Source organism: Portunus trituberculatus, chromosome 34 (assembly GCF_017591435.1).
Source record: "Portunus trituberculatus isolate SZX2019 chromosome 34, ASM1759143v1, whole genome shotgun sequence".
In the NCBI taxonomy this organism is placed as follows: Eukaryota; Metazoa; Arthropoda; class Malacostraca; order Decapoda; family Portunidae; genus Portunus; species Portunus trituberculatus.
This window is the reverse complement of record NC_059288.1, coordinates 10257650-10271054: the sequence shown is the minus strand read 5'-3', so window position 1 is coordinate 10271054 and position 13405 is coordinate 10257650. Positions and strand designations below refer to the sequence as shown.

Below are 13405 nucleotides of genomic sequence, written 5' to 3'. Positions count from 1 at the left end.
TTTTGCCATCGCTGAAGGATTTATATTTCCACTTATTTCTCATCACTTACTGATCTTTTTACACACCACCACGCTTGTATACAACACCCAAAAACTTCACCAGTGCTGTATACGTCACTGTAGAGTCAATAAGGTGATTTGGACAAGTTTAGAAAGGTTGGACATATTAGGCGTGTGTGGCAACGGTACCAGAGGCAACCAAGGGTCGCTCTTCTCGCTGGCTGGTCACGCTGTAGCAGGCGAGCAGAGCAGTGACGAGGTAAGCGTGCGACATTTTCCTCCAAACCAACCAAGATTATTTCCAGTGGGGCGTTGAAATCTTGCCTCCTCCAGTGCTTCGAAGTGTTGAGTGTGTGGTGGAAGTGGTGCAGCGCGTGGATACCCGCCTGTGTGCTTGTGGATAAGGTGATGGACGGCGCCGGTGGATGGGCTGTGAGCGAGGTTGGCGACCGTGATGGTCTCTCAGCCACAGAAAACGGGGTGTATCTCGAGACAAAGAAATAAGTGTAGTTTTGTGTGATGGATTTTTTTTCCAGAAGGTGAAGTGAGCGAGGCCGTCTGTGTATACTATTATGAGAAGAGGGCGGTGTAGAGGAAGGCGGAGACAGTGGTAGTCGCTATTCGGAACCACTCTTAACTCACCCAGTGCCTTGGCCGTGTGGTGACTGGCTGCCGCGGGGACCTAATCACTACAGAAAACAACAAAGGAAAAGACAGGAAAATACCGTAATGTAAAAGTCCTACGTTGTACTGAAGTGAAACTGGGATGTTTAATGTGGTGGCGTGCGCGGCCTGGCAGTGCGAGGATGTGAAGGGGTGGGTGGGTGGTTGTTGGTTGAGCAAGAACCGCCTCCCTCCCTCCCGACCACCTGCCACCATTTTCCACTTCCTCTCTACCTCGCTTAGTTGCTGCTGAACCAATCCTGCCTGACGGAGTGTAGTGCGTGGTGAACAATGCAATTAGGCTGGAGGCGGTAGGGTAATTGGTCTAGGCTTAGTAATCACTCTTGGGTAACAATTCAGCTTGGCAAATAAGGTATCTGCCCTAACAATAACTTAAAGCCTTCACAGTAATTTCACGGGAACATTTGGCCTTTGTCATTACCATATCAACTAGAAACAATAATGTATCTCTTGATCAGCATAACCTTTGTGAAGGATGCGAGTTCACTGGGTTCACGGCCATCATGTTTAATAGTGCAGTGGTGTGCATGTGTAGCATTCAGCTTATCAGTGCCCCAGTACCCAGGTGTTGGGATCCCTTCACTCTGGCCTATTAGGAAGGCCGTGCACGTGTCAGCAAGGGTGTGTGGAGGTGGTTTGTGGCTGACACCCTATCGACCCGTATCGGCGGGGAGAATTTGTGGTCATTCCGTTCAGCGGCAGGGTGTAAGATTTATCCAACTTCGCCTCTCCCTCCATCCCTCCCTCCCCCTGCCCCGCCAGCCAAGCCACACAGCTGTCGCGGTAATTACTGCCTGTCCGTGATGCTATTATCATCGTGTGCCGCGGGTGTGATCGGTAATAAGGCGGCGCTGAATGGGTAAAGTTACTAATCTTGGATAGTGGGTGTCGGGGCCAGACCGCGGCGTGCGTCTCGGAGCGGGTCGATTCTGAGGGTGGGCTGCCCACTGCACGTGACCACCCGCCGCCCTGCCTCCCCCTTCACGCCATTCCCAGAGAGACGAGGCGTAGCGTATCAAGGGGAGCGAGCAGTCAAGGTAGCAGCAGGTCCGAGATGGGGCGGCGTTGTGGCATAACTCGGCAGGCTACAAGGGATGAAAGGTCGTAGGTTAACTCGAGTCTAGTAAGGTAAATGGCTACTTGTCAGATATTCTATGCAGCACTTGAGCGAAGTGGAGTCGTGTCAGGGAACACGTGGGTTGATGCTTGAAGAAAGGCAGACGCCGCAATGCCCTGGCGTAGATGAAGAATGACATTAGGGTAGTTTCACGCATTACCAGTGAAGCAGCGACGCAACCACCACCACAGCGATGACACCACAATGCTCACCACTGCCGCCACCGCCGTGTATGTGGGGGGGGGGAGGGATGCTCAGTAGGCCTCGGACGACAATAAAATGTATCAAAGTTGCACGGAGATCCAGGACAATGCTAAGAATGATACTGAAATCTTTATCCATTATCACAAGGAAATCTGCTTGCTCCTGTTTTAATTTTTGTTACCATTTGCATAGGTGTTAAGATCGGACACACACACACACACACTAAAATTTAAGCTAACTGGTTCAACAAAGCACTTGCACCCACGTGCCAGTCCCTTGTCACCTCTCACTCACCCGTAATGCTTCCATTTCTTCAGCCTTTCTTTGTACATTTCTGATTACGTAACGTGTCCTCTGTCACTACTCTTCAGCCCATTACTTTCTTTTTACATTTGTGATTACTTGACGTGTCTTCCATCGCTCTTCAGCCCATTTCTTTCCTTCTTTCACACCAAAACTGCCCCGACGCAACGCTTTCATTGTTTCGACTGCAGGAATGATAAAGCAGCCATAAAATAGAAGTAATTGAGAATGAGAAAGCTTGAGTGCGTGTGTGTGCGTGGGTGGGTGTTAGTGTGGTGTGTATGCTAATGGAACAGCTAACGTGGTGGTGAGCTACACTTGAGAGCGTGATTGTAAACCCTTGAAGGCGTCACTACACCCCCAACACATTCCCACGAGTAATACGATGACCAGCAGCAGCAGCAGTGCGGAGCAAGCACAACACAGGCCAGGCGCCCCAGGAAAGGCAATGTTTATAAATAGCAGCCACGCAAGACAAGACATCCACAGTTAATATTGATAAGCACGTCTGTCAGGCAGCAAGGGTAACAAGTAACTGTACTCGCACAAAACACGCCTCCTTGTCGTAATAGACTAGCATAAGTCGTTCAAATGTCTAACAGTTGCTGGGAAACCCTTATAGTGATGATTCGTCTTTGGGGAAAACGTTGCAGTAATACAAGGAAAATTATTGGTCTTCCATTGCTTTTCATAAGAATTACTGTACATCATTGTTGTGTAGTGACAACAATAGCCCTAACGCAACATGGCAATATAATACAAGGCACTTTACATCAGTGGAAGGCAGTGAAATGCAGAGTATTTGATATAGCTAGATTACTCCCCGCTGTGCCATGGCGTAATGATTGGTATGTTAGCTTGTGCCTCACACTACATCACCATGACCTTGAGTACTATAGTCATGTCTCGCCTTCATCCTTTATTCAAAACCAAGCTGGTGTTACTTTTTCACAGCGCCGCACCGCGCCGTGCCGCCAGCATGCATCAAAGGTCACCAAGCGGTGGACGGCGACTCCCCTACTGAAGAAGTGTTCGCTATTCACGATTTTTTCACGTTATTATTAATTTACTGTGATTACAAGGATTTAATTTTCTTTAGTTAGCTGCCGGGATCTCGCACTGAGAGAGAGAGAGAGAGAGAGAGCGCTTTTGGTTGAGGGAGGTACTGACCGTAAGCATACAATACATCAAGACAGCCACCGTCAGGTCACCGCGGGAGAGGGTTAGGGTTATCAAGACCACCTACTTGTAAACAGATAGAATAATAAGGGAAACTATCACTGCATCTTTACCTGACTAGTGGAAGCGGCTATCTGTAAATATGCTCTCATTTCATTTATTTTCCTATAAATACTGGTACGCAAGGAGTGGCATAGTCTTGTTGTGTCCTGGTATTTTGTGTCTGCGTGTCACGCATGAAAGAATAGGAGTCTTGTAGTCTTATCCGAAAAAAGATCTTGTAACCATAATCACCCAACTTATCACGCATTAGATAACACAAAGGAAAGCACTCCATGTTATCCGTCTTATCTTCAAGCTGACGATCTGACATGTGTTTGCTACCTCATAGAACATCTTGCTTTGTGTTTTGTGTACAGCGCTCCAACCTAAACTCCGATACACTTATCTCTGTTGGTGTCTCCTTTCCTTATCCAAGAAGTAAATGTTTTCTTTATTGTATTTCAGAATGTGGTAAATTTCTGTGCATAAGGGAGGAGTCTTAATGCTGTACAAGTTGTTTTAAAGTTTTTATGGTCATAATTTATTAACTTGCATTTGAGACGCATTAATCTTGATCCTTCATCAGTGACACGGCTGGTATTGCACCCACTCTTGTGCCTATATTAGTGTTAGCCAAGGCCAGTAGTTCACTCACCTGAAGTCTTTGTTACCAATCAAGAGTGCCGCAGCTGCATCATGTTAGAATTCCACGCATCATTCAGCTTTAGTATTCCCCTTGAGCACCTTACTGGCTGTTGATCCAAAGCAGTGCCTGACATTACGAATTGTAACATATCAATACACTTTAGTCTCTGCAGTTCATTAGGAAAAGGCTTCCCTGTAACGTTACCACACCTTTGCTATTCATGTCTTGGTGTTAGTTTGCCTGTCTTATTGAATCACTTCTATGTTGCAGCTTATAGTGAGGCACCTTAAGTATGGCCCTCTTACAAGCCCCACAAGACTGGCATGTTATTGTAACACTAAACGTGGAACCTTTCTTGTTGTCCGCAGGCGTGATGAGGCATATCTGACATCAGCAGAGTGAGGAGGAGAAGAGGTAGTGACAGCACCCATGGCTCAGCACTCAACCTTACACTGATGCCTCACCTCACCTCAGCTCATGAGTGAAGTCGACCGCAGCCTGCAACAACTCCTGGCTTCTTACGACCCCGCCGCGGCCAGACCCAAGCAGCCTCACCCTCAGGGGTAAGTGGGTGGACGGAGCTGCCTCTCCTGGAAGGGATGCGATAAACCCCTGCATCGAAGGTGGTTCAAGGCTGAGGTGTTGACGAGTCTGGTGTGTTGCCATTTGTGTTCTGCCCTTCAGTTTTCTTGGTGTGTGAGGTCATGGAGGCTGGAGTGGAGTGTCACCTTGTTTATTAATTCGTTAATGTATGAGACACTGACTAAGAGCAACAATGTTTATATAAAGTAAGGTCCACTAAGATGCTATTCCCAAAAGGGTTGGAAGGCATCGCATTAGTTGCTCCAGCAAGCATTGTCTCATGGCGCAGAGGAAAAGTTGAAGTGGATGGAAGCAAATGGCAATGTTTCAGGTCCTGTCTCATGATGAACTTGTATCCATTCCAAAGTTATTTTGTTTTATTGGACAGATTTGAAAGATTAGTTAATATGATTGGTATTAAGACTATTTTAAAGAAACAATTGGTTTAAGATAAGTCTGGGTTATTACCAAAAGCAATTATGTAACCTCATGTCTTCATTTTGAGCCATCTGTTAAAAGAATACCCTTTAGAAACCATAAACTAAAAATGTAAGGGATGAGTTCAGAGTGAATGAATGCATTGGGTGGTGAGTGGTGCACCTTGGCAGACTGACTCAGGACGGATCACTACTTGAGACCTGAGCCAGACACTCGGGCCGGCCGCCTGGCCACGGACAACCTGTATGGACACGTTATCTGCTGTCATCTTCTTACTAGCCAACCACTAATGCTGTGTGGTTGTGTGTGCCTCAAGAAATGTCCTGTCCTTTCCTTTATCAGCTGGATGCTGTGTGTAGATACAGTATGTGACAATAAGACCTAATAATGTCAAGCTGCCATGTGATGTGTGTCATGATGTCTTGTCTCCACTTTATTGAAGTGGATCGTCTCATTCCACTCTTCCTGTCTGTCCTTCATGCATTATACATGATCTTCAGTAATAACATGATTAGTCCTAATGATATAAAGCTTAAGTGAAGCTTTATTAATTTGTCATGTTGCGCTCTCTCTCTCTCTCTCTCTCTCTCTCTCTCTCTCTCTCTCTCTCTCTCTCTCTCTCTCTCTCTCTCTCTCTCTCTCTCTCTCTGTGTGTGTGTGTGTGTGTGTGTGTGTGTGTGTGCGCGCGTGCGTGCGAGACTGACTGAGTGGAGTCAGCAGTGTCAGGAGTCGCACATCTCTAATCTCAGTTCATGGAAATATCATTACTTAACAAGATAAGTAATGCAACACAATAGTGGGAAGGAAAACATTGCTGCATAATGAGTTAACAATTAAACGTGAGAAGTCAAATATACAACTGTTTGCGCTGAAAGTATCGTGGAGGAGGAAATGAATGAATGAATATGTAGCAAGTGCAATGAATGAACTAGAAAATATTTTGGCCACCACTTTAGCATATGGAAAGAAAGGGGAGGAGGGTGTTCAGAACTTCAAACCAGCCCAGAAGTACTCATGGCTCCTGTCTGGGTATGGCTGGTGAGATGAGGTGGGGCTGGGTGAGACGGGGGGGCAGTGATGTCGTTAAGGGGTCTAGATTACTCTAATGTGCTGTATCCTGTGTGTTGTTGAGGATGTGTCTGACCCTCGTGTCATTATACTGTTGAAACAATCTTGCCTGGCGCAGGGAGGAAGAGACAGAGAGGCAGGGAGGGAGGGGAGCCTCATAAAGAGTTAAACTTATGATGTGGAGGGGCCTTAAGTAAAATGGGGAAATGAGTGTATATATAAGGGGTACGAGGGAGTGCTGGGATGAAGAGCTGAGTGGAGGGTGTGTCTTGAATTCAGTGGTGCTTAAATTATGCCACAGAATGAGCGAGGGAATGAATGAAGAGAAGTGACGAGAGGTGACGTGTCTGGCTGGCAGCGTGATGTGACAGTGAAGGAAAGGAGTGGTGTTAGCTGTACAGTTAGGAATATTCATCTAGAGCGAGGAAGTGAGGGGTATAGGAATAGAGAAGCCAAGAGATCTGTCCCCAGCAAATGAGTGACTTGCGGGTTTCCAGGAGCCGTGTACTGAAGGAGTGACTGTGTGTGTGTGTGTGTGTGTGTGTGTGTGTGTGTGTGTGTGTGTGTGTGTGTGTGTGTAGTGAAGGACAATGATAGGTTTAAAAGGTCTCGTCCTGAATGTTTTGTGTAGGTAAGTTTAGTTTTGGTGGCTTGTAACACGCACGAACACACACACATATACAGACTCGTTAACACACGCACATACGTGTACACATGCACATACACATACTTACACATACACATGTCAGTAAACCCACAGTTATAGACTTGAAGTCCATAACTGTGGGTTTACTGACAAGTTTCTATTCACGTTAGTGTGATATTCCATCTCACATGCACACACGCACATACAGAAACACACATGTACACACGCACATGCAGAAGTACACAATGTACACATGCACATACAGTAGCATACAGACGCACAAATACAGGCGCGCGCACACACACACACACACACACACACACACACACACACACACACACACACACACACACACACACACACACAGGAGAGTTGCATTCTTAAAGATTCAATAGCACATGACGAGTTTCTTATTCTTTCAACAAAACTATAAAGAATGGGTTCTTGAGTGCAAATGAAGTACACCACTAAACATTCCGAGATCAATTATTAAGTAAAGCCACGAGTTGAGTCATCTTGAGTAATGTTTACCTTTCGTGTTGAATTGGCATGAAGAAGTGGATAGACAACGTACGGACTCAATTTCTAAAGGGATAACATAAATACTTAACAATATCTGAAGGGTTTGGATTAAGGGAAATTTCAACTATGCATGAGAAAGATGTAAATTTTTGTCGTAAATGAAGTGAAAAAAGTCTAGGGAACTTAATTGAGAGGGAATAAATGGGAAGTGTTTGGTGTGATCTCAAATGCATGAGTGAAGGAGGAAGGGTGTAGAATGAGTATAGAGGGAATGTATAGCTATCCTAGTGAGTGAAAGGGTAGTGGCATGAATGGAGTGTAGAATGAGAATAGTGGGGAGAAACAAATAGCTTGATGAGTATGAATGAGTATAGAGGGAATGTAAAACTATCCTAGTGAGTGAAAGATGAGTGGCATGAATGAAGGGGAATGTAGAATGAGTATAGTGAGGGGGAACAAATAGCTTGACTAGTGAGTTAGTGAAAGTGGCATGAGTGGAAGAGGAAGGATGTAGAATGAGTCTAGAAAGAATGCAAAGCTGTCCTAGTGAATGAAAGATGAGTGGCATGAATGAAAAGATGTAGAATGAGAATAGTGAGGGGGGAATGAATAGCTCGACTAGAGTATGAGTGAATGGAGCAGCAGCGTGAGGCCTCCTAGCCGGTGGTTGGGTGCTTCTCTCCCTTACACCAGAGCACCGGCTGCAGCTCACTAATCCACCTTTCCAGGCCATTGATGTGCAGTGTATGGGAGGCAGAACCCTGTCCTTGCCTCTCATCCTCCCATTGGCACAGTGTTCACCTCTCACCATTATATAGAGATGAATGATGATAGATGATAGTAATGAACACGCCCAGCTTATGCAATCCGAGTGTGTCCCTTCAAAGATTGTGTTGTTGTTGTTATCATTAGTGTTGTGTTGGGAGCTCCAGGAGTGCATCAGCTGGGTACCATGGTTACCACATTAGTGCCCACTTCATAGTGTTAGATGATCAAGTCTTGCTCCTGCAGGGTGTCTTGTCATGCCACTTGCTCTGCCTGACTTAAAGCTAGAGCTGCCTTGTTTCATGCAGGCAAGATGGCTTTTAAATTTATGAATCTAAAACTATGCCTATTTTTAGGATGACCTTTATTCTAATGCTAATCCATGCACCTTTCATTTGCAGTTGGCTTTAAGAGCCATATAACGAGGTTCAGTAGAAACCAGAATTTTGTATATTAAATAGGTAAATGTCTACTTTTATGTTTTGCATGTTGTAGAATTGGGCTTATCTTGAGTCACCTGTGCATGGCCTCATTTCTTCCTTCTTTCTGAAAAATGACCCAATATCCCTCTAAACAAGAGCTATTGAGTCTTGTTTGAATATATGTAGATTTGGTTCATGAGGAGTTGCTTGTCCTGTTTCTTGGCTTATTGAGAAAGTGACATATTGCAATAGAGAAGCAGGCAAAGGTGTGACTGAACCAGTAATACAGTTCTCCCTTTGCAGAGATAGAGGAATGGTAATGCCAGGCCAGAGTGGGAGGTCCTTTGACATTATCCGGCAGATTGTCGGAAATGTTGTCAATATCTTCAATAAGCGGGCGTCGCCCTGCACCGCACCATGTGATGGCATGGTGCTTAAGATGCACTACCAGTGGACCTTCTGGGTCTTGCTTGGCGGCTTCTCTGCCATCTGGTATTCCTGGTACCACCGGGACGTGATCACTTGTGCATCTCACTTTAACGCTGAGACGCAGGTCAGGCTAGACTACATCAACATCTGTCTGTCTTACCCATATGTGGAGGGTGTGGGAGAGGACCTGGGGGATGGGGAGGGCGGCCCGGCGCTACCTCCTCTTCTACCGCTGGATCCACTGGGCCCTGCTCCTGCTGGCGGGCTTCTATTACATCCCACGCAAGATCTCCAAGACCTCCGAGAATTCCAAGGTGAAGAAGCTCATAGAAGACCTAGCAGTGAACGCCCACCGCTATGACGGGCTGGAGCGAGAGCTGGTGGATCGCACCGCCAAGTACATCGCCTACAACCTCAAGACCCACAATGGCCTTTACTACAAGTATGTCACCTGCAACCTGGTGGCCCTGCTGGTGGACATCTTCAGCTTCCAGTTTCTGGACTTTTTGTTCCAAGGGAGGTTTTTGCGGTACGGCTTCCAAGCTTACCCCTTCAACCGCGACCCCCAGCAGTTCAATGACTACATGTCTGACATGTTCCCTCCATTCGCCAACTGTGAGCTCCACAATGAGGTGCAGCTCACCAACAAGCGGATCGAGCGTCTGGGTTGCCACCTCACCGTGATGGAGTTGTACGAGAAGGTGTTCCTGGTGCTGTGGCTGTGGCTCATTGTCATGACCACCATGACTGTTGGCTACCTGTTCTTCCTGGCCCTCATGTGGGTGCCATGGGCACGGCTCATTATGCTGAGAATTGCCAAGCCTCTCAATGCCAAGGACACGATCCGCAATACCATCTGTAGCATCGTCAGCACCTGCAAGATTGGAGATGTGTATCTCCTGTACCGCCTCAAGCAGCACTTCAGCCACGCTCGCTACTACGAGCTGCTGACACGCCTCTCTGACCAAGACTTCCTGCGCACAATGATGGACAGTGTGGCCATCGACCACCACGGCCACAAGGGCGGCCAAGACCTGCGCCAACGCAAGAACAACCCTAAACCCCAAGGCAAGTTCCAAGATGTGCTGTTTAACACCCCGGGTGAGGGTGGCTATTTGCCCAACTCCAGTATCTTAGTTGAATAAGTAGCTGGAAATGGAGGTTTTCATTGGAATGCAAGTTTGAATCTGTGTCAAGTACTTATCAGTGGAGAGTACAAACTTGCAAGGCAGTTGAGCTTGGCCTGCTGGCTGGCTGGCTTGTGGCAGGAGGGTGACTCATGTTCACTGCTTCTTGCTAAACAAGTGTGGTGTGTGTAAGTGAGTGGCTGAGTGGAGGATGACTGACTGCCTTGGACGAGTGACTGCTGTGTGAGTGGAAGTAGGTAATTGCATACTGTACTTAAGGTTATTTTTGTGCATTTTTTACTCTGCCATTTTATTAGCATTTTTGTCTGGCATTTTATCCTAGCTGTTGCATTTAACAAGACTGTAACTGAGCCATATCTGTTACTGTTTGGGGAGACACTGCCAAATAAATGCTCTGCTTCAGTCTGTTTTTAATAAAACAAGAAAGCAAGTGACCTTTCATTTCCTCCTCTTCAGCATGTCCTGCGCTTGATTCACACAGTATGTACATTGGCATGGTTGTGGGCACTGATCTGGTACACTTTGGTCGTGACTAAGTTTGTTTTATTTCAGGTGGTGTAGTAGGACAAGTGTAGGAGCCTAATGTCACTGAATTCATTTTTCAGGAACTGAAACATGGCTGTCATAGGCCACGGCGGCACCGACATTATCCGCCAATTGGTGGGTAATGTCGTGAATATCTTCAAGAAGAAACGTGCGCCTTGCACCTCCCCCTGCGATGGACTTGTCCTCAAGATGCATTATCAGTGGACCTTCTGGCTATTGCTTGCTGGGTTCTCTGCTGTCTGGTATTCCTGGTACCACCGCGACGTGATCACTTGTGTGTCACACTTCAACGCTGAGACCCAGGTGCGCCTGGACTACATCAACATCTGCCTCTCCTACCCCTACGTGGAGGAGGGCAGCACAGACCGCAGATTCCTTCTTTTCTACAGATGGATCCACTGGACTCTCCTGGTGCTAGCTGGCATTTACTACATCCCCCGAAAAATCTCCAAAAACTCAGAAAACCCAAAGGTAAAGAAGCTCATTGAGGACCTCGCTGTGAATTCTCACCGGTACGACCAGATAGAGAAGGAGCTGGTGGACCGGGCCGCTCGCTTTATTGCCAACAACCTCAAGACCCACAATGGCCTTTACTACAAGTTTGTCATTTGTAATGTAGTAGCTCTTATTGTTGATATTATTAGTTTCCAGTTCCTGGACTTTGTGTTCCAGGGACGTTTCCTCCACTATGGGTGGATGGCCTACCCGTACACCCGAGACCCAGTCAATTTCTCTGATTACATGTCCAGAACGTTCCCGCCCTTTGCCAAGTGTGAGCTGGGCGTTGTCAACAAATTGGTCGGCCAGAGGACTGAGAAATTTGGTTGTCATTTAACGGTGATGGAGCTGTACGAGAAAGTGTTTCTGGGTGTGTGGGTGTGGCTCATTCTGCTGACCACCATCACTTGTGCTTACTTGATCTTCCTTGGCTTCATGTGGCTGCCATACTTCCGACTCATGATGCTGAAGGTTGCCAAGCCCCTCAATGCCAAAGACACAGTGAGCAACACCATAGTCTCCGTGGTTAATTGCTGCAAGATTGGGGACGTGTACCTCCTCTATCGCCTCAAGCAGCACCTGAGCCACGCGCGCTTCTACGAACTCCTGACACGTCTCTCTGACCCCGAGCTCATCAAGACCATGCTGGAGGATCCGGCAGACAGGGCCGTCCATGCCAGGAACCAGGACAACTTGCGCAACAGGAAGCCAAACATTACCATGGGTCCGAAGGGGAAGTTCAGCAACCCCGATATCTTCATCCCACAGGACTACGGTCGACCCAACACAAGCATCCTGGTGGAGTAATGCTTACGTTTAGGCTGAGAAGTACTTACTGGCGCCAGGGGAGGGAGCTTAGCCTGTCGCGCTTCAGTGTTGTATTTTTTTTATTTATTCTTTTTATGAAGTAGATGTGTAAGCTCAAAGTCCATAGGGGTGGAAATTGATGCTTCTGCCTCTCCTTGTAGCATAACTTTCATTAGTGATACACAAACTATTGACTGTGTTATTTTTACAACTGTTTTGCCTTTTGTCTTGTGGCTGTTGACTGAGGGAGAAAAGGCTCATGGATGAATTGTGTAATGACCGTCCACACATGTTGTCTCCTGTTCATATTTTAATGTAAAAAAAGTTAGTATTTATAAGCGTTTTGGTAGGGTGTCTCAATGCCATGGCGTTGTGTGGTTCGTGACGTCTGTGTTCATGTTGCATTCAGTTCAGGCGCGATGCCTCGGGGCCTCGTGCTGTGCCAGGACCCAACGTGACGTTCCTGCTTTGTGTTGGGCTGGACACTTCCTACACAGCACAATGCTGCTGGGTTACATCCGGTCCACAGCACGATGCTCCGGTGTTGCTTGATAACGTAGTGTCTGGTGTTGCATTCATATTGCTGTGTAACACCATGGTGCTGCTGTGCTGCTGAGCATAATGCTGTGGTGTTGTGTTGACTTAGCTACACGCATGGTGGATGGGCTTGAAAGAGAATGTGATCTGTGAATTTTTTTAATGTTGATGTGTGACTGTGTTCTTTTTAGCAGGTTGCCCAAGCCAGGCAGTAAAAGAAGCATTTAACAGATTTCTGCTTTTGATCAATTTTATTATTTGGCCTTTTATGAAATTTTACTGCTTGACATTTTTTTACCTATATTTAAATTTTGTTATGACTTAAGATAAACTGTTATTGCAAGTAATATCTTGACATTTTTTATGACATGCCAGTGTATGAATGACTTGCTATCAATGCCATAATGGATGACAATCATGCTGTCATTTTTTGTACTATTGAGAATAAACTTTTACATATATGTTGGATATTTACACACCATGCATCAGGAAACCACAACCATTGCCTCTGTACATGCTGGAGTGATGCTCAATGAGATACTGTGGCTGTGATAAAATACCTTATCTACTTCAGTGTCTCAGCTTTGTGTACACTTGTTGCTGCTGATTTCTCTCTGCTGTGTGTTTCCATGAGTTACCCTGCTGCTCACTTCCCACAAATTTCAACAAGGAGTCTGTCAGTAGTTGTTTAAGTTAGTCCTTACCATTCCAGGACATATTTTCTTTCTACCAGTATGTTGCAGCTCTACAATTTGTCCCAAGATCTTTCTCCATCACATCATCTTAGAATATTGCATTGTTACAACTTGCGTTTGATGTACA

At 46.3% G+C, this 13405-nt stretch overlaps 2 protein-coding genes across 2 annotated transcripts; both read left to right on the top strand.

Annotated features, from left to right (window-relative positions):
* The first annotated feature begins 956 nt into the window (after positions 1-956).
* On the top strand, positions 957-10625 carry LOC123512619 (innexin inx2-like). The gene is given in 4 exon segments (XM_045269061.1): positions 957-979; positions 4544-4738; positions 8922-9254; positions 9256-10625. Coding segments are annotated over 3 exon segments (1356 nt in total). The 5' UTR covers positions 957-979; positions 4544-4652; the 3' UTR covers positions 10193-10625.
* On the top strand, positions 9981-13044 carry LOC123512621 (innexin inx2-like). The gene is made up of 2 exons (XM_045269062.1): positions 9981-10115; positions 10801-13044. The coding sequence occupies exon 2, from the start codon at positions 10811-10813 to the stop codon at positions 12044-12046; it is 1236 nt and encodes a 411-aa protein (XP_045124997.1). The 5' UTR covers positions 9981-10115; positions 10801-10810; the 3' UTR covers positions 12047-13044.
* The last annotated feature ends 361 nt before the right edge of the window (positions 13045-13405 follow it).

What these genes read in the sequence shown, in the direction of transcription:
- LOC123512621 (XM_045269062.1), top strand. Translation starts at nt 10,811, where the DNA reads ATGGCTGTCATAGGCCACGGCGGCACCGACATTATCCGCCAATTGGTG.